This window comes from Trachymyrmex septentrionalis, unplaced genomic scaffold (genome assembly GCF_001594115.1).
Source record: "Trachymyrmex septentrionalis isolate Tsep2-gDNA-1 unplaced genomic scaffold, Tsep1.0 scaffold53, whole genome shotgun sequence".
Lineage (NCBI taxonomy): Eukaryota > Metazoa > Arthropoda > Insecta > Hymenoptera > Formicidae > Trachymyrmex > Trachymyrmex septentrionalis.
This window is the reverse complement of record NW_017305705.1, coordinates 191,333-208,657: the sequence shown is the minus strand read 5'-3', so window position 1 is coordinate 208,657 and position 17,325 is coordinate 191,333. Positions and strand designations below refer to the sequence as shown.

Here is a 17,325-nt window from a genome sequence, read left to right as displayed (position 1 = left end):
AACCTCACGAACATCCTACACACACACACACACACACACACACACACACACACCACACACCACACCACACACACACACACGGTCCAACCTCGTCATTAGCTTATTCGTTTCACTACATGCATTATAGATACCATTTTGATATGCAGTTCGTGAAATAATATCTGTGGAAATGACGTGTTCGTGCGAGTTCACCGAGACGAGAAAAGATATTCAACTTTCTATTTTCCCTTCTGCGAAAGAGGTGACCCACAAATAATGTTGCTAATAACGGACGCCTACGATAAAGCGTACAATTTAAATATCGGGAGTAACCTGAAATTAGCTCTTTAATCTTTCAGTTTATAAAATGGAGGAATAACACTCAACGCGTCGATTCTACATTTAGATATGAATGGAAAGTCTAATTGCAACGCGTTTTGCGAAATAACCAAGCCACTTTATTTATGAATAAGTAAATTGAGGCAACGCAATGTGTTACTACTTGGCCTAAGTACACAACCGCTTGATGCTTAAATATTGCGGTAGCATTTGTTACCGTGCGGACCGAAAATGTTAATTATATTCTAACCACAATACCGTCCGTGATTTAACTTAAGCATGAGTTTTAATCCCAAGCAATCTTCTGTGTTCAATTCGCACACGAGTAAAGGAAGATATTAAATTTTGGTCGTTTTTCGGCTAACGCAAGAAGTTTCAAGATATACAAATTATATTAAAGGACTACTTAAATGGAATCAAGTGGTCCGTTTATCTTGGGGAAACATCAAGAACACGAGAGAAATCATAATTAAAGATAATAAATTACATTATCACATTTAATATTAATAAAAAGTTAAGTAAGACATTAAGAAAGCAATATCGGGGAAGCGATAAGGACTGTATTGTTATTTAAACATTTATAATTTGAATAATATAACCATTTCGAATTCTGTGTTTAAATAGCGAATACGCTTATGAAGTTAGACGTGTTTAAGTACTAATAGTACAATTTTTGTTGCTTAATTTCCGAGATATCTTACTCAACAAATTTTAAATTTATTGTTATATATTTATTATATTTTTAACATATAACGATTTCTTTCTTGTTTCCAATGTTTTTTCGTGATAAACGATACATCTTGGAGCTACTTTATGTTAGCTGAAAAACAGTCAAAACTTAACATCCTTTATATTCCAAAGAAGTTTGAAGTCGTAACATTGACGAGCCTAATTAGAAGCAGACATAAATACTTTTGATCATATATACATCGCGAATTATAGAGTGGCACACGAAATATTCCATTTAATTGTCCCATTAAAATTATATTTTTGAAGCATTGGGTTTTTTAACTGTTTGAACAAATTTTGTACTCTGTAAAAATTCTATTAGGCGAGGTATCACAAGTCTGAATTGGGCAGAAATAAAAGTGCACTAGTTTGTAAAATAGCAGACAATGGACGGTTAACTTAAAACGTCATAAAGTGGAAGTTGTATTCTGTTGATTTTCATGAAAACAAAGAGTGTGGCAGAGACTCAAAAGCATTTTATGCAGTTGTACTGTCTGTTATTTGAAGATTTGTGTCAAAAAGAAATGAAACTTAAGAGCGTTATGAGTCAAACAATGATTATATTAAATATCATTTTATTAACGATATTTTCTAGGATTTATTCATTAATTTTATTCTAATTCAATATTAATTTTTGTTACAAATAAATGTATTATACATAAAGCAAATGGTGTGACACTTCACGTATCTTACATTTCACATGCTGGTGTATGCGGCTTCACTTACGATCCAATTTCGATAACACATGTGATGTCACACTTTACAGAATTTTCACGAAATACAGAATTTGCTCCTATATAGTAAAAAAAAAACCAGAAAAAACATACTCCACAAGTATTATATTTTTAATAAGATAATTAAATAGTATAACATTTTGTGTGCTACCGTGTATATTAAACGATACGAGAATGGATTGTAACAAAAGGATTATACAACAATCGAAAACTATCAAAAATGCGAAAAACAATGCAAAGAATAATGCAAAAATTATTCAGAATTTTTTCCATGAATTTCTTTGTTTTTCACATTCTCCTCCCATCGAAGGCATTGGAACTCGTATAAAACAATGTTACATAGCACGAAAAGGTCGAAGGTAACTCCTGCATGGATATCCCTAAAAAAAAAAAAAAAAAAAAAAAACAAACATTTCTGTTCCTATGCATGTCAAACAATTACCTCGAACCAGCCCTAGAGTAGTAGTTATCTCGTAACACGCCTCGAGCGACACACAAACGCGCGTTGGCAATCGTGAGACCTTCCACTGAACGCTGAAATGGCGTTGTGTGTTCCAGCAGCATCCGAACGCGATCAACAATAGCGAAACGAGCGTGGGCGGTACGTCGGGTGCGTGCGGAAGCATCCCGGCGCCCGGGGAGGCTGGATGCAGCAGCAGAGTTGGCAGCAGCAGCGGCGTCGGCGGCAGCGGCGGTGGCACAGGCTCCGGACAAGGCTGCGAACAGGCCCATGGAGGCCCGTCCTCTCATTCACGGGAGAGCCACGCAAAGTTTCGACACGGCCTGCTGCAGCTTATGATCCACACGATCGATCCGCTCCACGACGGTCAGTCCCGCGCCGGTATACCAACTCCACACTCTATCACTCTCGCTTGCAGCGCTTATGCTTTTCTGTTAGCACGACGATTACTCGTTTCTTTAATGCCTGTTCTAATATGTTCATTATGTCGCTCGCGCTCATTCTGCATCTCTCATGCGTGCACACCCGCGTGCGTTTATTGCTCCGCTCGCCGTGATATCGAATACTCGCGTTCCATCGCGTCGATATCACGTTCGGTCGAAAGCCCGATGGTACAACGAATGTCGCAATTCCGCTGTAATTCTACAAAAGTTCGACCTGCTCGATTAAACTGATTATGATGGACGGTCGCTTTCGATAACACTCGCAAGATAGATTCATGTATTTTTCACGAGCTTCGGTATTTCGAAAAATGTGGATTCGTTACATCGGGGTAGATACACGTACGCATTTCTTTTGTTTCTTTTTTAATAATAGTACTTTATTTTCAAATACTTATTCAGAGCTATGAGATATCAGATTCTTGCTTGCTGAAATAAATGAATGACGTTAAAATAAATGGAGCTATTATTTAAAAATTCAAACCAAATTGAAGTGGTTGCAACGCGGACGCGTAGGAACGACGATAACGATGAGAATTCCCACGAAATTTCAAAACGAATATTAATAAAATGCTTGATCGGAGCCAATTAAGAATCTTTCGCAGCGGAGCGATGGCGAAACGCAACCCGACAAAATTTTTTTTTTCTAGTAACACAATTTTGTTATGACTTAACGAGATTTTTTTATCATTATTACTACAACCGTTAATTAGCGTAGATGACAGCTATTGTTGTCTGTGATGTAATTACGCTACAGCATGAAATTTCAAACGCAATCAATCTATTAGCATGCAAAATCACGATATCTTGGAAAATACAGTCGCATAATTGTGATGCTATTCGATAACGTTTTATTTGTTGCATGTTTGTACAATTGATAGTCGCGACGCTTTTGTGTAATGCCGCGGGCAAGCTGAACCGACGGGCTTTCGGAAGCTCGTTCCGACGATGTATCTCTGAGACAGTCACAGAATTTCCGACAGCTCGACAGATAAAGTGTTTTTAAATGTAAAACTATGTGAGCGTTTAATAAAAAACCCCGCGGCTTTACGTAGTAGTATAAGTACGTGCTCAAGGCTTTAATCTCTTCGGAAATTCTACTGCGAATAAAATTTCACTCTCGTAACTGAAACGCCGTAAAATTCAAATGGCAAAAGGCTCCGCAGTTAATTCGAATCGGTTAATAAATTTGCAACTTTTAATATGACAAACAAATAATAATTTTCACAAGCTTAGTAAATTAGTCTAAAATGAATGCTAATATTTTAAATTTACCATTGAAATGTCCAGTTTGTACATATATCATTGTTATAGAAAAGAAATTTCTCTGTGTCGAATGAGTGTGTATCACTGTTTATAATTTTTGCACATATTCATATCAATATTTATATTAATGCAGAAATCTCGAAAAGCATCGTCTCTCTCTCTCTCTCTCTCTCTCCCTCCCTCTCTCTCTCTCCAATTCAAAGAAACTTATTTATTTATTTTATCATACGAAAGACAATAATGAAACTGGCTAGATATCGAAACAGAAAGAATCACGCGGAAGCGCATTACTTGGGGAGCTTCTTTGCAGATTCGTTCTAGCCGTATTTTGTCATATCGAAACTTATTGATAGGTAGAGCATCGTTCATTCATTGATGTCACAACGACGTCTGAAATGTGTGTGAAATAAGGACGGTGCCCACATTTCAGAAGATGCATGTTGATTTGACAACAATAGTTTCATGAATGACAAACGTTGCTATATAGATAACATAGCCTTGCTATATTGAAAGCTTGTTTGTCAGAGATCTACAGCATGCATGTCATATTGATCGCGACGGTAAAGAGCTCTTAACGCACGCCGCATGTTACATTTATTCTGTATGTATCTCGATTTTTTTTTCCATATATTTACAGAGTTCAAGAGGACATAACTATCAATTAACGAGTAATATTTTATATGGAGTTATTCTTTTCCATAAATACGCGAGGCTTTAGCGACGTTGCATCTATGCGCGCTATGCAAGCCCGATAAAAACTCCCCCGTGCAGGAATTTTGTATCGAACGCCCTTAAAGCTTGATTGGTTTAAATTTCCACTGTGTTCGGGATGCGTCCAAAAATAGTTATTGATGACGAACGTGATCGCTGGGTCGTGCCTCAGGCTATAGCTGTTCGTTAATAAATAATTCGGTGGAGATTGGAAGCGCGTAGGAAGTCAATGCCATGATACTTTCCGTCTTAAATTATTAGCGTTATCGTCCGTTAACTGTTCGTAAACGTTTAGCACACACATTACGCTCAATTATATCCTTCACGATATTAAATCGAATATTCTCGTGATTGGCATTTAAACGTCTCGTTAGCTCATGTCGGCGTTAAATCAGACTTTGATTTATTTTCTGTATTAAAAGGCCTATTAAATAGACTCGCGCAATATTAATTAGAAAATACATTAATGAAAATGTTCTCGGTTCTCTCTCTCTCTCTCTCTCTCTCTCTCCCCCCCCCTCTCTCTCTCTCTCTTATAAATATTCCTATATATCTAATCCTTTTCACATCGCCACGTACCTGTGGCCAAATATTTGATAACGCAAATGTTTCACACTAAATAAGCTTTTATAAATATGCGATATTCACGAATGCGAAGTATTTATCATCATATAAATATTTCAACTAAAGGCCCAAACATAGACGTCTTGCATACGCATAACGCATAATATTATATATAAAGCATAAGAAAATCAACCAATCAGAATCTTTTATTTTATAGAAAGGAAGGAAGAACTTTAAATTGGCTTATTTTCATATTTGCGTATGCCAGACTCGGGGTAGTCTTAGCCTTTTACCGGAAGAATAGCCGAACAAATTCTGTAATAGTGTAGTTAAACAATAAAAACTTATTTAGGGTTAATTGTAACATAAATTGTAATTAATTGCCACGTTGAGCCTTTCAATTAAAATCTGAAAAGCACAAATTACAACAATTGGACTACATAATTAATCAATAAGGATTCCGTCTGACATGTCTGAAATGAAGCTTGGCTTCACTTGTTTGCAGTTATTAAATATATGATCGGTCATCTCGAATCGCGACTACGAACGGATTCTGCAGAAGCGGCATCCTTGCGTCTGAGTCGTCGAATCTCTAAATTGACGATTTCCGCGAACATTGAACAATCATATCCAACATTTCCGATTATTACGTCAAATCGCGACTAAACGGACACGACAGGACAGAATAAAATCTCATCTTATTCAGGAAAACGTCAGATGTGTGGGAAAGGATAACAAGGTACGCACTCAATCGCGATATATCAGCTCGATCAGAATCGTCGGAGGATTAAGTGCGCGCGATACGACGCGTGAAAGCACCGCTTGGTTCCAGTCGGGGGTCGAATAATAAATGCGAGTCCATTCCGTGATATTTCTCCCTTGTTCGCGGCTATCCGTGTACATTTATAGATCGAAGCGTGCGCGGGCGCGCGAGATGGCGAACATTATTTTACCGTAGTCCCACAGCGGTACCGCACACGCGGTATTAACAAAAGCGTTGGAGAAAACGTTTCCCCTTTCTAAACGAGCTGGATTATTGGATTGGTTGTTGCGACGCAACGGCTCAGTTTTCCGCTCATCTTGCTGAAAATGCCATTGTTACGCGCGATTACGAGTCTTAATTCGGTGCCCCGGACAGAATCTTGCACATCAATCTTGCACTGATAAACAGAATGAATAAAATAAAACGCTCAATGCGTGAACAAAATTGTGCGAGAGAGACGAGGAAAATCTTTACAAAACTTAAAGCCGACGTGTGATATAACATATCATTTAAGTTTGTTTTATAATTCTGATTATTACTGTTAATCCCGATGCAAACAGTTAATTATTATATACATTTATTTAATACGTTGCTCATTTTCCGAGTATTTTCGGCCAAAGGTGAACGGAATTTTTGGGAAAATATGGGTTTGCTGTTGACAACAAATGCCTCTCTTTAGGCCCGTATGCGCCATTAATACGGATCGACTCAAAAATAAGGACAGCTCGTGTATATCAGCGCTCAGTAGACAAAACGTGGGTAGTGACGGGTTGTAGTCTGCGCGAAAGAGGGCTGTCTAATTGATGGTTCTTTTCAGTAGCGCGTGACCTGACCCATTTGTGCGACCGTCTTTGGCTTACACAGTACGTACACATACAGTACGAAATCAATCCTATACGAGGTTGCCGGGTTCTGAGGTTTAGCTCGTGGATTAAGATTTCTATCAGCCGCACCGCGCGAGAGCCTCTCTCTATACTTAATTTAGAGCGGTTAACAAACGCCACGAGAACTCGTTTGAGAGCCATAGAAAGGGTTAGATATGCGGTCGTTCGTAAGGATAAGCTGTGCGATTATCCGATTAGATCGATCCGATAATCCCAAGCGCCAAAAATGGTTTCAGAGAAGAAAAGATTTCCGGTGCGATGACACACGTTTGGGAAAGTTTGCTCTCTCGCAATTTCAGCGAAAGTGTTTATTCGAAAGTAACAATAACTATTAATTATGAGAAGCAATTATCGAGAATTATTGCTAAAGAGATTGTCATTGAGAATAACAGTAGTTTAATTACAGCTAAAAATTGTTTTGGATTAGGTGAGGTGTTTCTTATGTTTTTAAACGCTGAAAACGATATTCCAAACCAAATTTTAAATTTCCGAAATAATTAAGTTTTAAAGTGACTTCCGTAATATTAGGTTAAGTAAAAAGTCATCGCGTTTTTTTAAAAGACATCTATCAGTAAAAACCGCAATTACTTTCTTACCAACAATATAAATATATCTTAATAGAGTAAAGTTTCAGCTTTAAAAATCTCTTTTTTAAATTATACGATACGACAATTTTTAATGGAGCTATGAGCAATTAAAGTCAAAATAATTCTTTTATTTAATCCGCGATAACTCAGTAATCAAAAGTCGTAGGAATATTTAAAAAAAAACGATTTTGTAGGGAAAGTATCAAGCTTTCACGATAGGTAATCGAAAATTTTCTCAAATTCGTTTTGGACACGTTACAAATCCACAAAGTGAGAAGAAAATTTTTCGTCTTTTTCAGCTCGTAGTTTTTGGTATGTAAAAATTATCAAACTCATATAAACTTAAAAAATGTGATAAGCTTTTAAAAGTAAAGATTTCAAGCTTTAAAACCCTTTTTTTAAATTTGAATTTCATTCATTATTGACGAAGATATTGTATATACAACTTTGAGCTAAAAAATACGCGATGACTTTTTACTCAACCTAATATTTGAAATTTTTTTGTGAAAAAAGATTAACATTATATTGAAATTCTGATCAGAAGCTATAAACGTTATTATTTATTCTCTTTAAAATTATATTTTTTATTTTAATATCTTTTTTTATTGTAGTTATGAAGGATTTAAATGTAGAGTTTTACTAAGATAACAAATTTTTCGCCTATGGCTTCTGATCATAATTTCAATATATAATCTTTTACAAAAAGATTTCAAACATAACAAAAAGGCATTTTTAACATCATTAAACCTCAATTATTTCGGAAAGTACTAATGAAATTTGGCTCGCGACATCACAACGTACAAAAGTCCACAAGAAACACCTTGCTAATTTATAGTAACAAAAAACTTTTTATAAACTAGTGTAATGTAATGCAGTTTGTCGCAATTATGAATATGATTGCGGAATTTCGTATCACAATTCATCCGACATAGCAATAAATATTAGCAATACTTGATATTACAAGATATTGGAAAGGATAGCGATGGATAATCGATCTATTGCAGAAGACACAATTACACACCGATATTATATACGTACCAAGCAATTCCGCCGATAAGTTGTGGATTTCGATAAGTCGACTCTCGATATATTCCTTTCACTTTTCTCTGCAATAATTGCATTTCGCGCTTATTACGTGTACGCCACTGTCATCACATTTTCATCAAATAAAACCCTCTTTTCGAAAAATTAATTTTGAACGTATCACCCTTAATTCTTACAAATTACAGAAGATTAAAATTATTCACGTTGATATTATCTTTTTTTTTAAAAAAAATGTAATGGTAATTTTTGGAGTTATTTTGAAATCATATATTTTTGAAGCGATGTAGTCACGCGTTTACTGTAAATTCCAACTCTTTTTTCCCGCGAATCGTTTTCGCTTTAACTCGTAATGCTCGCACTAGTTCGTAGGACGTTTTTACCACGAGGTGAAAAAAAAAATACGGGAACGACGTTGACGTGAGAACGTCCGGATTATATCGCGCGAAGCGCTGCGGCCATTCGGCTCGGCAGCATGTTAATTCTCATCATCGATCTCCCTCGAGCTGCCGAGAATGTCCGAAAACGAAATGAAAGTCCGTATATTTGCTCGTTTCTCTCTATGATAACATTGACCTTTTTACGCTATTTTATAAAGGAAATTCTGCACGGAAATATGATCTTAACGTAGCGTAATTAAGGAATAAAAGGTTTACGACAGTCTTTCTATAAATTTACAAAGCTTAATAACTACACACTAGTTTATCTAAAGTTTAAGGGATCTTAGTTAAGATTTTTTTCCTTATATTCCTTCTTTTTTTTCTTTGTAAAATCGCTATAATACGTGGCGAAGTGAATTACTTCGATGATATCAATTTGATTTTTTTTCTATCAGCTCTTGTACTATTCATTTCGCGCCTCCTTTACCACAACTGAAATACCTCGTCCAGGACTACGTTACGGTTGACTCGTATCACTCGAAAATACGGCACGTAATATCCCAAGTGATGCCTGTTCGATTTCCCGTTCGAGTGATACACTCGAACGTGTACGTGTCACTTCAATCCGCGCAGCTATCTAATCTCCGTGATATAGGCCACTTACCCAAACTTTAGAATTACCAACAGAATTGTAAAGCTACCGATACGTACAGATAGATAGTGTAGCGATTTATTACATGGAATTGTAATTGGTAATACTTCGACTACGTAAAATCTTGTACAGTTGACAACATCATCCTTTTAAAATAGCGAGATGATTCCTCTATTCGTTTGGTTCGAATTATATTCCTAAAATATAAATTTTTTTCTTCCACGAAGAGAGATAGAAAATATCGCTCCCCGAGCTGCATCTCAATTCCTAAAAATTGCTCAATGTTCGATAAAATACGGGAAAGGTTATCATAGGATACTCGGTCACATCCGCGAATCCACGCGGAAATAGCGCGGTACAATCCCGTACGACTCCATACATAGCGTTCTTTTCTTTCCACCTACATCCGTCGCGAGGCGTTCGCAACGGAAGCACGTCATTAATCTGGATAGCGTGGGAAACGTTCAATACGATTTCAAAAGCTCACGTACACCTTCCCGTTCTCGCGAGAAAACAGTGAATCCTCATGCTTCTTCGCCGCATATAAAAGACCTACTTGGAATAGATCCGCGTGTAATGTTTAATTCCGTTAGCACCTTTCGCAGCATCCAGACTTCCAGTCGCGAAGGAGCGGAAAAAAAAGATTGAGATCGAAAAGTGGGATGCGTTTTGCCAGCGGTGGGCGCGATGGTGATGACGATGGCGTCGCTTACTGGTTGGCTTCGAATAAATTTGCGGGTCTCGTTTTGAGTACATCCTAAGCGGTGGTGAGTGGTGAGTGTGTATCGGGACCCTGACCTAGAAACCAACGCGTATCGATCGTAACTAGCGAATCCGCACTTGGGGCTTGCCTTCCTTTTCCCTTCCTTTAACTCCGACGCTTTAACGTCATCCAGACACCACTCGAGATAATACCGACGACTATGACCAGGGACTGCTGTTTCTTCAGCGCTCTCGGACCAGCTGTTTGTGCGTCGTTGTGCCATCCTCATCCCTGACAAGTTTTTTTCTTCCCTTTTAAAACTTTGCTGAAAAAAGAATTTGCATGTTCTCGTTATTTACAAGAACGATTGTAAGATGTTCCCAATCGACTAAAAGGATATCATGTTTTAGTTGAAATAAATCTAAATTTAACGAGGCAGATTGCATGCGCCTAAATGTACGTGAAAGCACATTGCACAGTTAAAGAAAAAAAAACTAAGGTTTCTGATGAATATATTATTATACAAATCGTACGAAGGTATTGAGTTTATTTATCGCTTGTAACACGCCTTACAATTTTACGATATCATCCTTTTCATCATTAATCAGTGATGCAATGCGGTATTACATTGTTGAAACGTTTTTAGACTAATTAGCATACTCTTCTAAAAAAAAGTTGCTCGCTACGATTGATAATGAGAATAAACGAAGAGATAGACGCTGTCAAAGTGTAATCAACTTCTTTTTCCTGGCACTAGAAACTAATCTAGAAGCTTAAACAAGTCTCATCGGAGATTACGAGCCCTACCATGAATTAATAGGGATATTTGACCATACAATTTTGTAGTTGCAGAGATTAATACGAGCTATAAATATGAAAAAGAACGAAAGATGACGTAGATCTATTATATTTTTTTGACGAAAATAAAACAATCGTTAAAATTAAACGTTCGATTTATATCAGGTGCAATGCTAGACAATTAGAAATATTACTAGTAATACATTCCTAAAATTTCGAGATGGGTATGCAAACAAGAGAAGAATTCTCACGCTATGATAAAGAATTAAAGTACTATATTTACATTCTATTTCACGTCGTCATACGAACGATCACAAGAAGAAAGCTGTTCACTTCCACCTGATAGATTTCCTAGTACATAACGTCTCTAGAAATGAAAGTTATACAGAACTTAGTTTATATAGCGCTTGACAATTACATTAGTAGGTCACAGATGTATCAACCTGTTTGTTAAACTTTATTATTCGTTTTGTTACGATTGGTATGATATTATCCGCTTTATTCTGCACTGTATAGTCGTCGAATTATTTATCATCAGATTACATACATATATATGCAAATAATATTTTGCACAAGCATTATTATACGCACAATCTTCTATGCAACCATTCACATTATCGACTATCTCTCGATATAATGCGATATATAATAATTAATTTTATATAATAATTCTAATAATTAATCTTTAAACATTAAAATCGTCCTTTCATAAAGCTGAATTATTAATAGGACATTTTTTTTATTAAAGGGATATAATTTATCAGAAAATTTATATAAAAGCTTAATCGAATAGAGAAAAGTAAATTCATCTCTTTAATTCATGTGGCATTAATACGAATCTTTTATATTCTAATGAAAAATTCATATTATTGGAAGATATAAAATTTATGATTGAAAAAAATCAACAATATATAGGTTTTTTTTTAGACATTTGGTTGACATTTTGCGAAATAACGGGCACGCTTTTTGGCCGAAAGTCAGTAGAATTCGCGGTGATTTCTGTGTATCCCTGTGGTTTCTGACCAAAGGCGGCGCGCGGATGCGAGCAATCAATCACGTCGGGTTTTGCATTAAAATTACCTAGCACCCCCACGCCTTAATCGTTTACACGCGAGGTAGTATTCGATACCTGCCGACAACGAAAGGCCCCGGTTAACAGAATCGATCGACCTTAAGTCAAAGTGTTTGGCAAAAGAAGCGCGGCATTGATTTTTACTAAGAGTTCTTGTGGGATGCATCGAAATGACGAGAGAGTAAGACTGTAACAGGATGTAAAGGGCAAGGGTCTCAGTGCAATCTTCAAATGCATGAGGACAATCGCAATAGTTGATAAAACATTTTTTTAATCACATATTTAATTTTTGTTATATATCAATTTTTCATATTTAAAATTCATGCTTTTTATTTTTGATAATTTTTTTTCTTTTAATACGTATCATTTTGTTTTCGATAATTTTTTTCTTCTAATGTTTCTTTGAATGGAAGGCTAGAAAATTTTCTAAGTTATGTAGACGGTATCTGCTCTCAGACTACAAAATGACAGGAGTAAACGATAGAGCAAGTATATACTCAAAGTTGAGTTTAATTTTCTGTATAATTCGCTAAACGGGGCCGGATGACAGCAGAACTCATTATCCCCAGCACTACCGTGACCATTTTGAATTTAAAAGAAGATTACCCCGAGATGAGTTATTGAAATCTGACGGAAACGAGTTATTGAAACCTGTGCTGTCTCAGTAAGGAAGATGCCGTTTCTGATCAACTCGGTCGATGCTTTCAGGAATTTAATGGTCCTTGATTTAGGTGACTTTCTGTGGACTTTCTGAACTTATAATGACAATCTACGTTGTCGAATCTTCTTCGAAGGTGAGATGTATTATTATTATTAAGAAAAATGCGAGGATTATATAAATCATCAACGACAAATCCCGATTGCATTCTTCATTAACCGCGTGCGTGCAAATGAGATCTAATAGAGAGAAATTTTCTATTAAATTAATTTTTCAATAAATTTATACATAAACGTTTATTTATTCTGTTATAAAATTTGAAATGAAATATAGAAGGAAATGCTGCAATTTTTAAAACAATTTAAAGTTTGTTTGAATAAAAAAATACGCTATCAGTTAATGTTAACAACTTCGGAATGATTTCAATTTGCTTAAAATATTCGATTATCCATTGATATCTAATTCCAATCGGATATATTAAACTTAAACCCTCTTAAAGCTCTTTTTCTATTCGCTCGAATGACGTTGCGCTCGATTTGGCGACTCAGCAAAACGCAAAATCTGTTAATATAGTAGCTATTATTTCACCACGGGGAACAGGACTCCCTTTGTCAGTTTTCCACTCATAGTCTTTAACTATGCACGAATTCGCTGTTGGACAACTATAGAAAACATTTCCAACGGACATGTCACAACTTTCGTACATTATTCGACACTTTTCTCATTCTCGATAGCTAATGCTTTTAATGGTTTATAAAGCGGGCAGTCCGAGTAAACGCGAATTGATTGAGTTTTGTGGGTTAACAGGCAGTACCCTGTCGAGCCCGCTTCTACATATATCACGTCGACCTATCAACTCCGATTTTCGACGTTCCCGACTTTCCTCCATCTTGAAACTACTAATCGACTGTGAATTTAACAGATTGAGACACGACAGTTAATCGACACTCCTCGCCATTTCTTCTAACCCATCCTTCCTTCCACCTACTTCCTTTTCCCGGCTTCCCATCTTCCTCCGGGCAACTTCGGGGTCGATACTATCGCACTTTACTTTCCAACCCTGGGCTCTTTACCTTTCTTTCTTGCCTTGTTCCCACCTTTGGGAATGAAGGCCACTTACTCGAGCTTTTTCTCTTTGACCTACTGCTGGCATCGACACGCAGATCCGTAATCCCTTAGCACGAAACACGATAAGCAGTGAGTTACTCTTTTAAGATTTACGCCACGGACGCAGCAGTTATTATGGTTCGGTCAGTCTATTAGATCGTGATCGATTTCGAATTAAGCTCAAGTCTTTCATCTTTTAACGATTTGTTTATACAATGAAAAATATAATCGTAGTATGACGTTGCTCACGCGAAGTGACCTTTCGCTATCGCACTTGTATCTTTTTATAAACTCGCAGAATGTTAAACTGTAAATGATTGAAAAACGATATCATTTTTTAAAACAAAACCTTACGTATTTGAATGAAACAGCTTTGAAAACATAGACGTATCGCGGATATTTTTTATCGCTGTCACGTCATTATTTTTTTTTTAATTTTACAAAGCATCGTACGAATGTTATTCATCGTGGGGAGGTTCAATTTCTAGAATAAAAAAAAAACTATGGATATATATACGCAAACAAGGCATTGCATATAGAGAACCGAAATAAATAAAAAACCGCTGAAAATGACTTTATTCTATTTCCGTATAATATCGAATTTTAGTCTCTTCACGCTTTTTTTTTACTCATCTACTTTTGACCTGCTACCAGCGGCATAAGTTCTCACGAGCTGTGGTAACCGACGTATTTGGAGCAACTCACAACTAGTTCGCGAAAACAGATTGTTAGTTAGTTACTTCACGATACTTTCTGACGAATGCATTTTGATGATGACTTGCAAAGTTGCTTAAAATATATTCCGACTGTCAAATGATACGGAAATCTTGGAAAGCTCTGAAATTTTATTATAAACTCAGACTCATAATAATGACTGAATAAATATATATAAATACAAATGTCTATAAAAATATAGATAATGAATAAATAATTAAAAAAAAACGGCAAATATAACGAATTATACGCAATTGTCAGGGCGCAGAAATAAATTTAATACGTAGAAAATTTAATTATATAATATCGTAATTTCGCCTTATATTTCGAAATAATTTATTTATTAGCCTTGTTTAGTTATTTTTATCTTGTAAAAGAATGTAAAAAGGGCAATACAAAGTATGTGAGAGACTGTTTAAAGAAATGAATAATTGATAATTTCCTCCTTTTTTACTCCGTATTTTTAGAATCTTTTTTTTCTTACGATTCAATACAATAAAAAATGGATATCCGGTCTGTGTACAGTTGAATGAATGAGGCAAGTAGACATATATGATTATACAAATTGGTCTTTCTTTATTGCACTTAAGGATTATTAATAACTAAATTGTCCTCAATTAAATACGATAACCAGTAAATGATTTATTTGTCACATTGTGAAATTATTTCGCTCTCACCGAAATCATTTAAATCTTACTGAATTAAGTATTTTCTAATCGCACGTACGATTCTACTTCTCGTTTATTAATGAAGGTTACCAACGAACTGAAGGAAGAACCTTACGATCACGCGAAAAGGTTTTCGCTCAAAGAAATAGATAATGTCGCGATTAATCGACTACTTGTTGAAATAACGATAATTCCTTTTTAGCGGCAAGACCATCAAGTTCTCGAATTCTCTCCTCAAAGCTATGTATAGAGCATGTACATCCTAAATTATGCATAATCTGTACACATGGCGCACTGTGGATTGTATATAACGGAAACGGACGTGCATCATCTATACATATACAAATGTCCTGTTTCTATATGTATTTATATTTCATGTCCGCTTGTAGAGTTCATAGAGCATGCTAAATTTACGATAATAATTATCCGTATTGGACTAAATACGAGTTAATTTTAACAAGGCTCGATAAGCTCGAGAAATATAAAAAAATATTGTAAGTTTATTCCCGGGATAAAATTACACTCTTCTATAAAATTGAATGCATTCTCCCTGTAAATGGAAGCTTGCATTCATATCTTATTCCTTTCAATTTTAATCTTTACCTTTAATATACTTCTCATATCTTTCATCGCGTGGCGCGAATGCATTTCTATGCTCTGCTGCATGTTGCACATCACTTCAGAAGTGAAATTAGAGACCTTTACACAGCAAATTTTATAATATACTTATTATATATATGTATCATTAATCATATAATATTTTATATAGCCAAAAAGAACGCTTTACTCAATAGAATACACAAAATACTAACATTTAAATATTTATTAATTCTTAAATTCTTATGCTAGGAAGAAAATTTTGAAGAAACAGACATTTTCTCTCAATTTTTAAACTAGAGTTACATTTAGAGATTTTAATGTAAAACAAAATGAAACTCTCCTATTTTTTGCATGATAATTTTTTATCTTTGACAAATTTTGTAAACAATATTTATATTAGATGTATCTATATTGTATATGCATGAGATTATTTTGTTTTTAAATTAATTAATGTTTTGATTATCGTAATGAAATGCATACTCAAAAAAAATATTATGAAATTTTTGTATAATGTTATTGAATAAAAAGATTGAGTTTTGTTTTTTTTTTTGCACGATGAAGAATTGACATTTGCATTTGCATTGCAAGCCACTAATATGATAGATTAATAGCATTTATAAAAACTTGGGAGGGACGCTGATAGGCTGGATAGATTTTAGATTCAAACGTCTTCTAAGTAAATTAATGAATTATGTTCTCTTAAGGTTGGAGATTGTAGAAGTAAGTCCGTAATACATATATCTTGACAAAAGCGACAGTATTGTACAGTATGTACGTTTTGTAGAATTAGTTAAAGGATAGAATGTAGCTGCATGCAACGAACTTTAATGTATTTTGCGATTATCTCAAAGTTGCATTTTCAATCTCGTCGATTTATACAGAGATTTTCTAACATTGTAGAAATCGACAATACGAATAAAGAAGAAGTTTTGATATGCGACTCACGCAGATGGACGTTTTGTAAATGTCTTGTGCTCGATCTGGCGTAAAATAAGAACAGAAGACGGCGAGCGGGAACGACATTTTCCTATTGTCTGATCGCAATCGGAAACTCGACGAAGCATGGAATTTGTTGCGAGCGTTGCAAAATTTGCTCAAACGTAACGAATCTGCTCTGATATACTATAATGTACGGTGACATTAATGTACATAGTAGTGAAGCCAAGTCAATATTTAACAAAACAATTCAGATACGCTATAAACGTTGTAATTAGTGTGGTCAAACATGATCTTCGCGTCTATGCGATGTATCTATACTTTTTGTGCGTAGTACAATCACTCCAACGACAAAATTATTCCTATGTTTATAACCGTCAAATTTCTTAAGCATCTCTCTCTCTCTCTTTCAATGAAACTATACTCGTTTATTGCTCATTAAACGTAAATCGCATAACAATACTTACTCGACTGATATAATTAAATACACTTTTTACCGATTAATATACAATATATATATTCGTGTAAAATTAAGAAATA

General features: G+C 35.4%; 1 protein-coding gene across 3 annotated transcripts in view; it reads left to right on the top strand.

The window, feature by feature from the left end:
- Positions 1–17,325, top strand: part of LOC108752004 (sodium/potassium/calcium exchanger Nckx30C) — a 61,458-nt gene that overhangs the window by 28,125 nt on the left and 16,008 nt on the right. Inside the window, exon 3 of one of the 3 annotated variants that reach the window (XM_018492544.1) lies at positions 2,343–2,622. In XM_018492544.1, the coding sequence (XP_018348046.1) occupies positions 2,343–2,622 (280 nt within the window). Of the gene's footprint in view, positions 1–2,339; positions 2,623–17,325 lie in introns of all 3 variants that reach the window. The other 2 variants (XM_018492545.1, XM_018492543.1) reach the window with 2 other exon arrangements.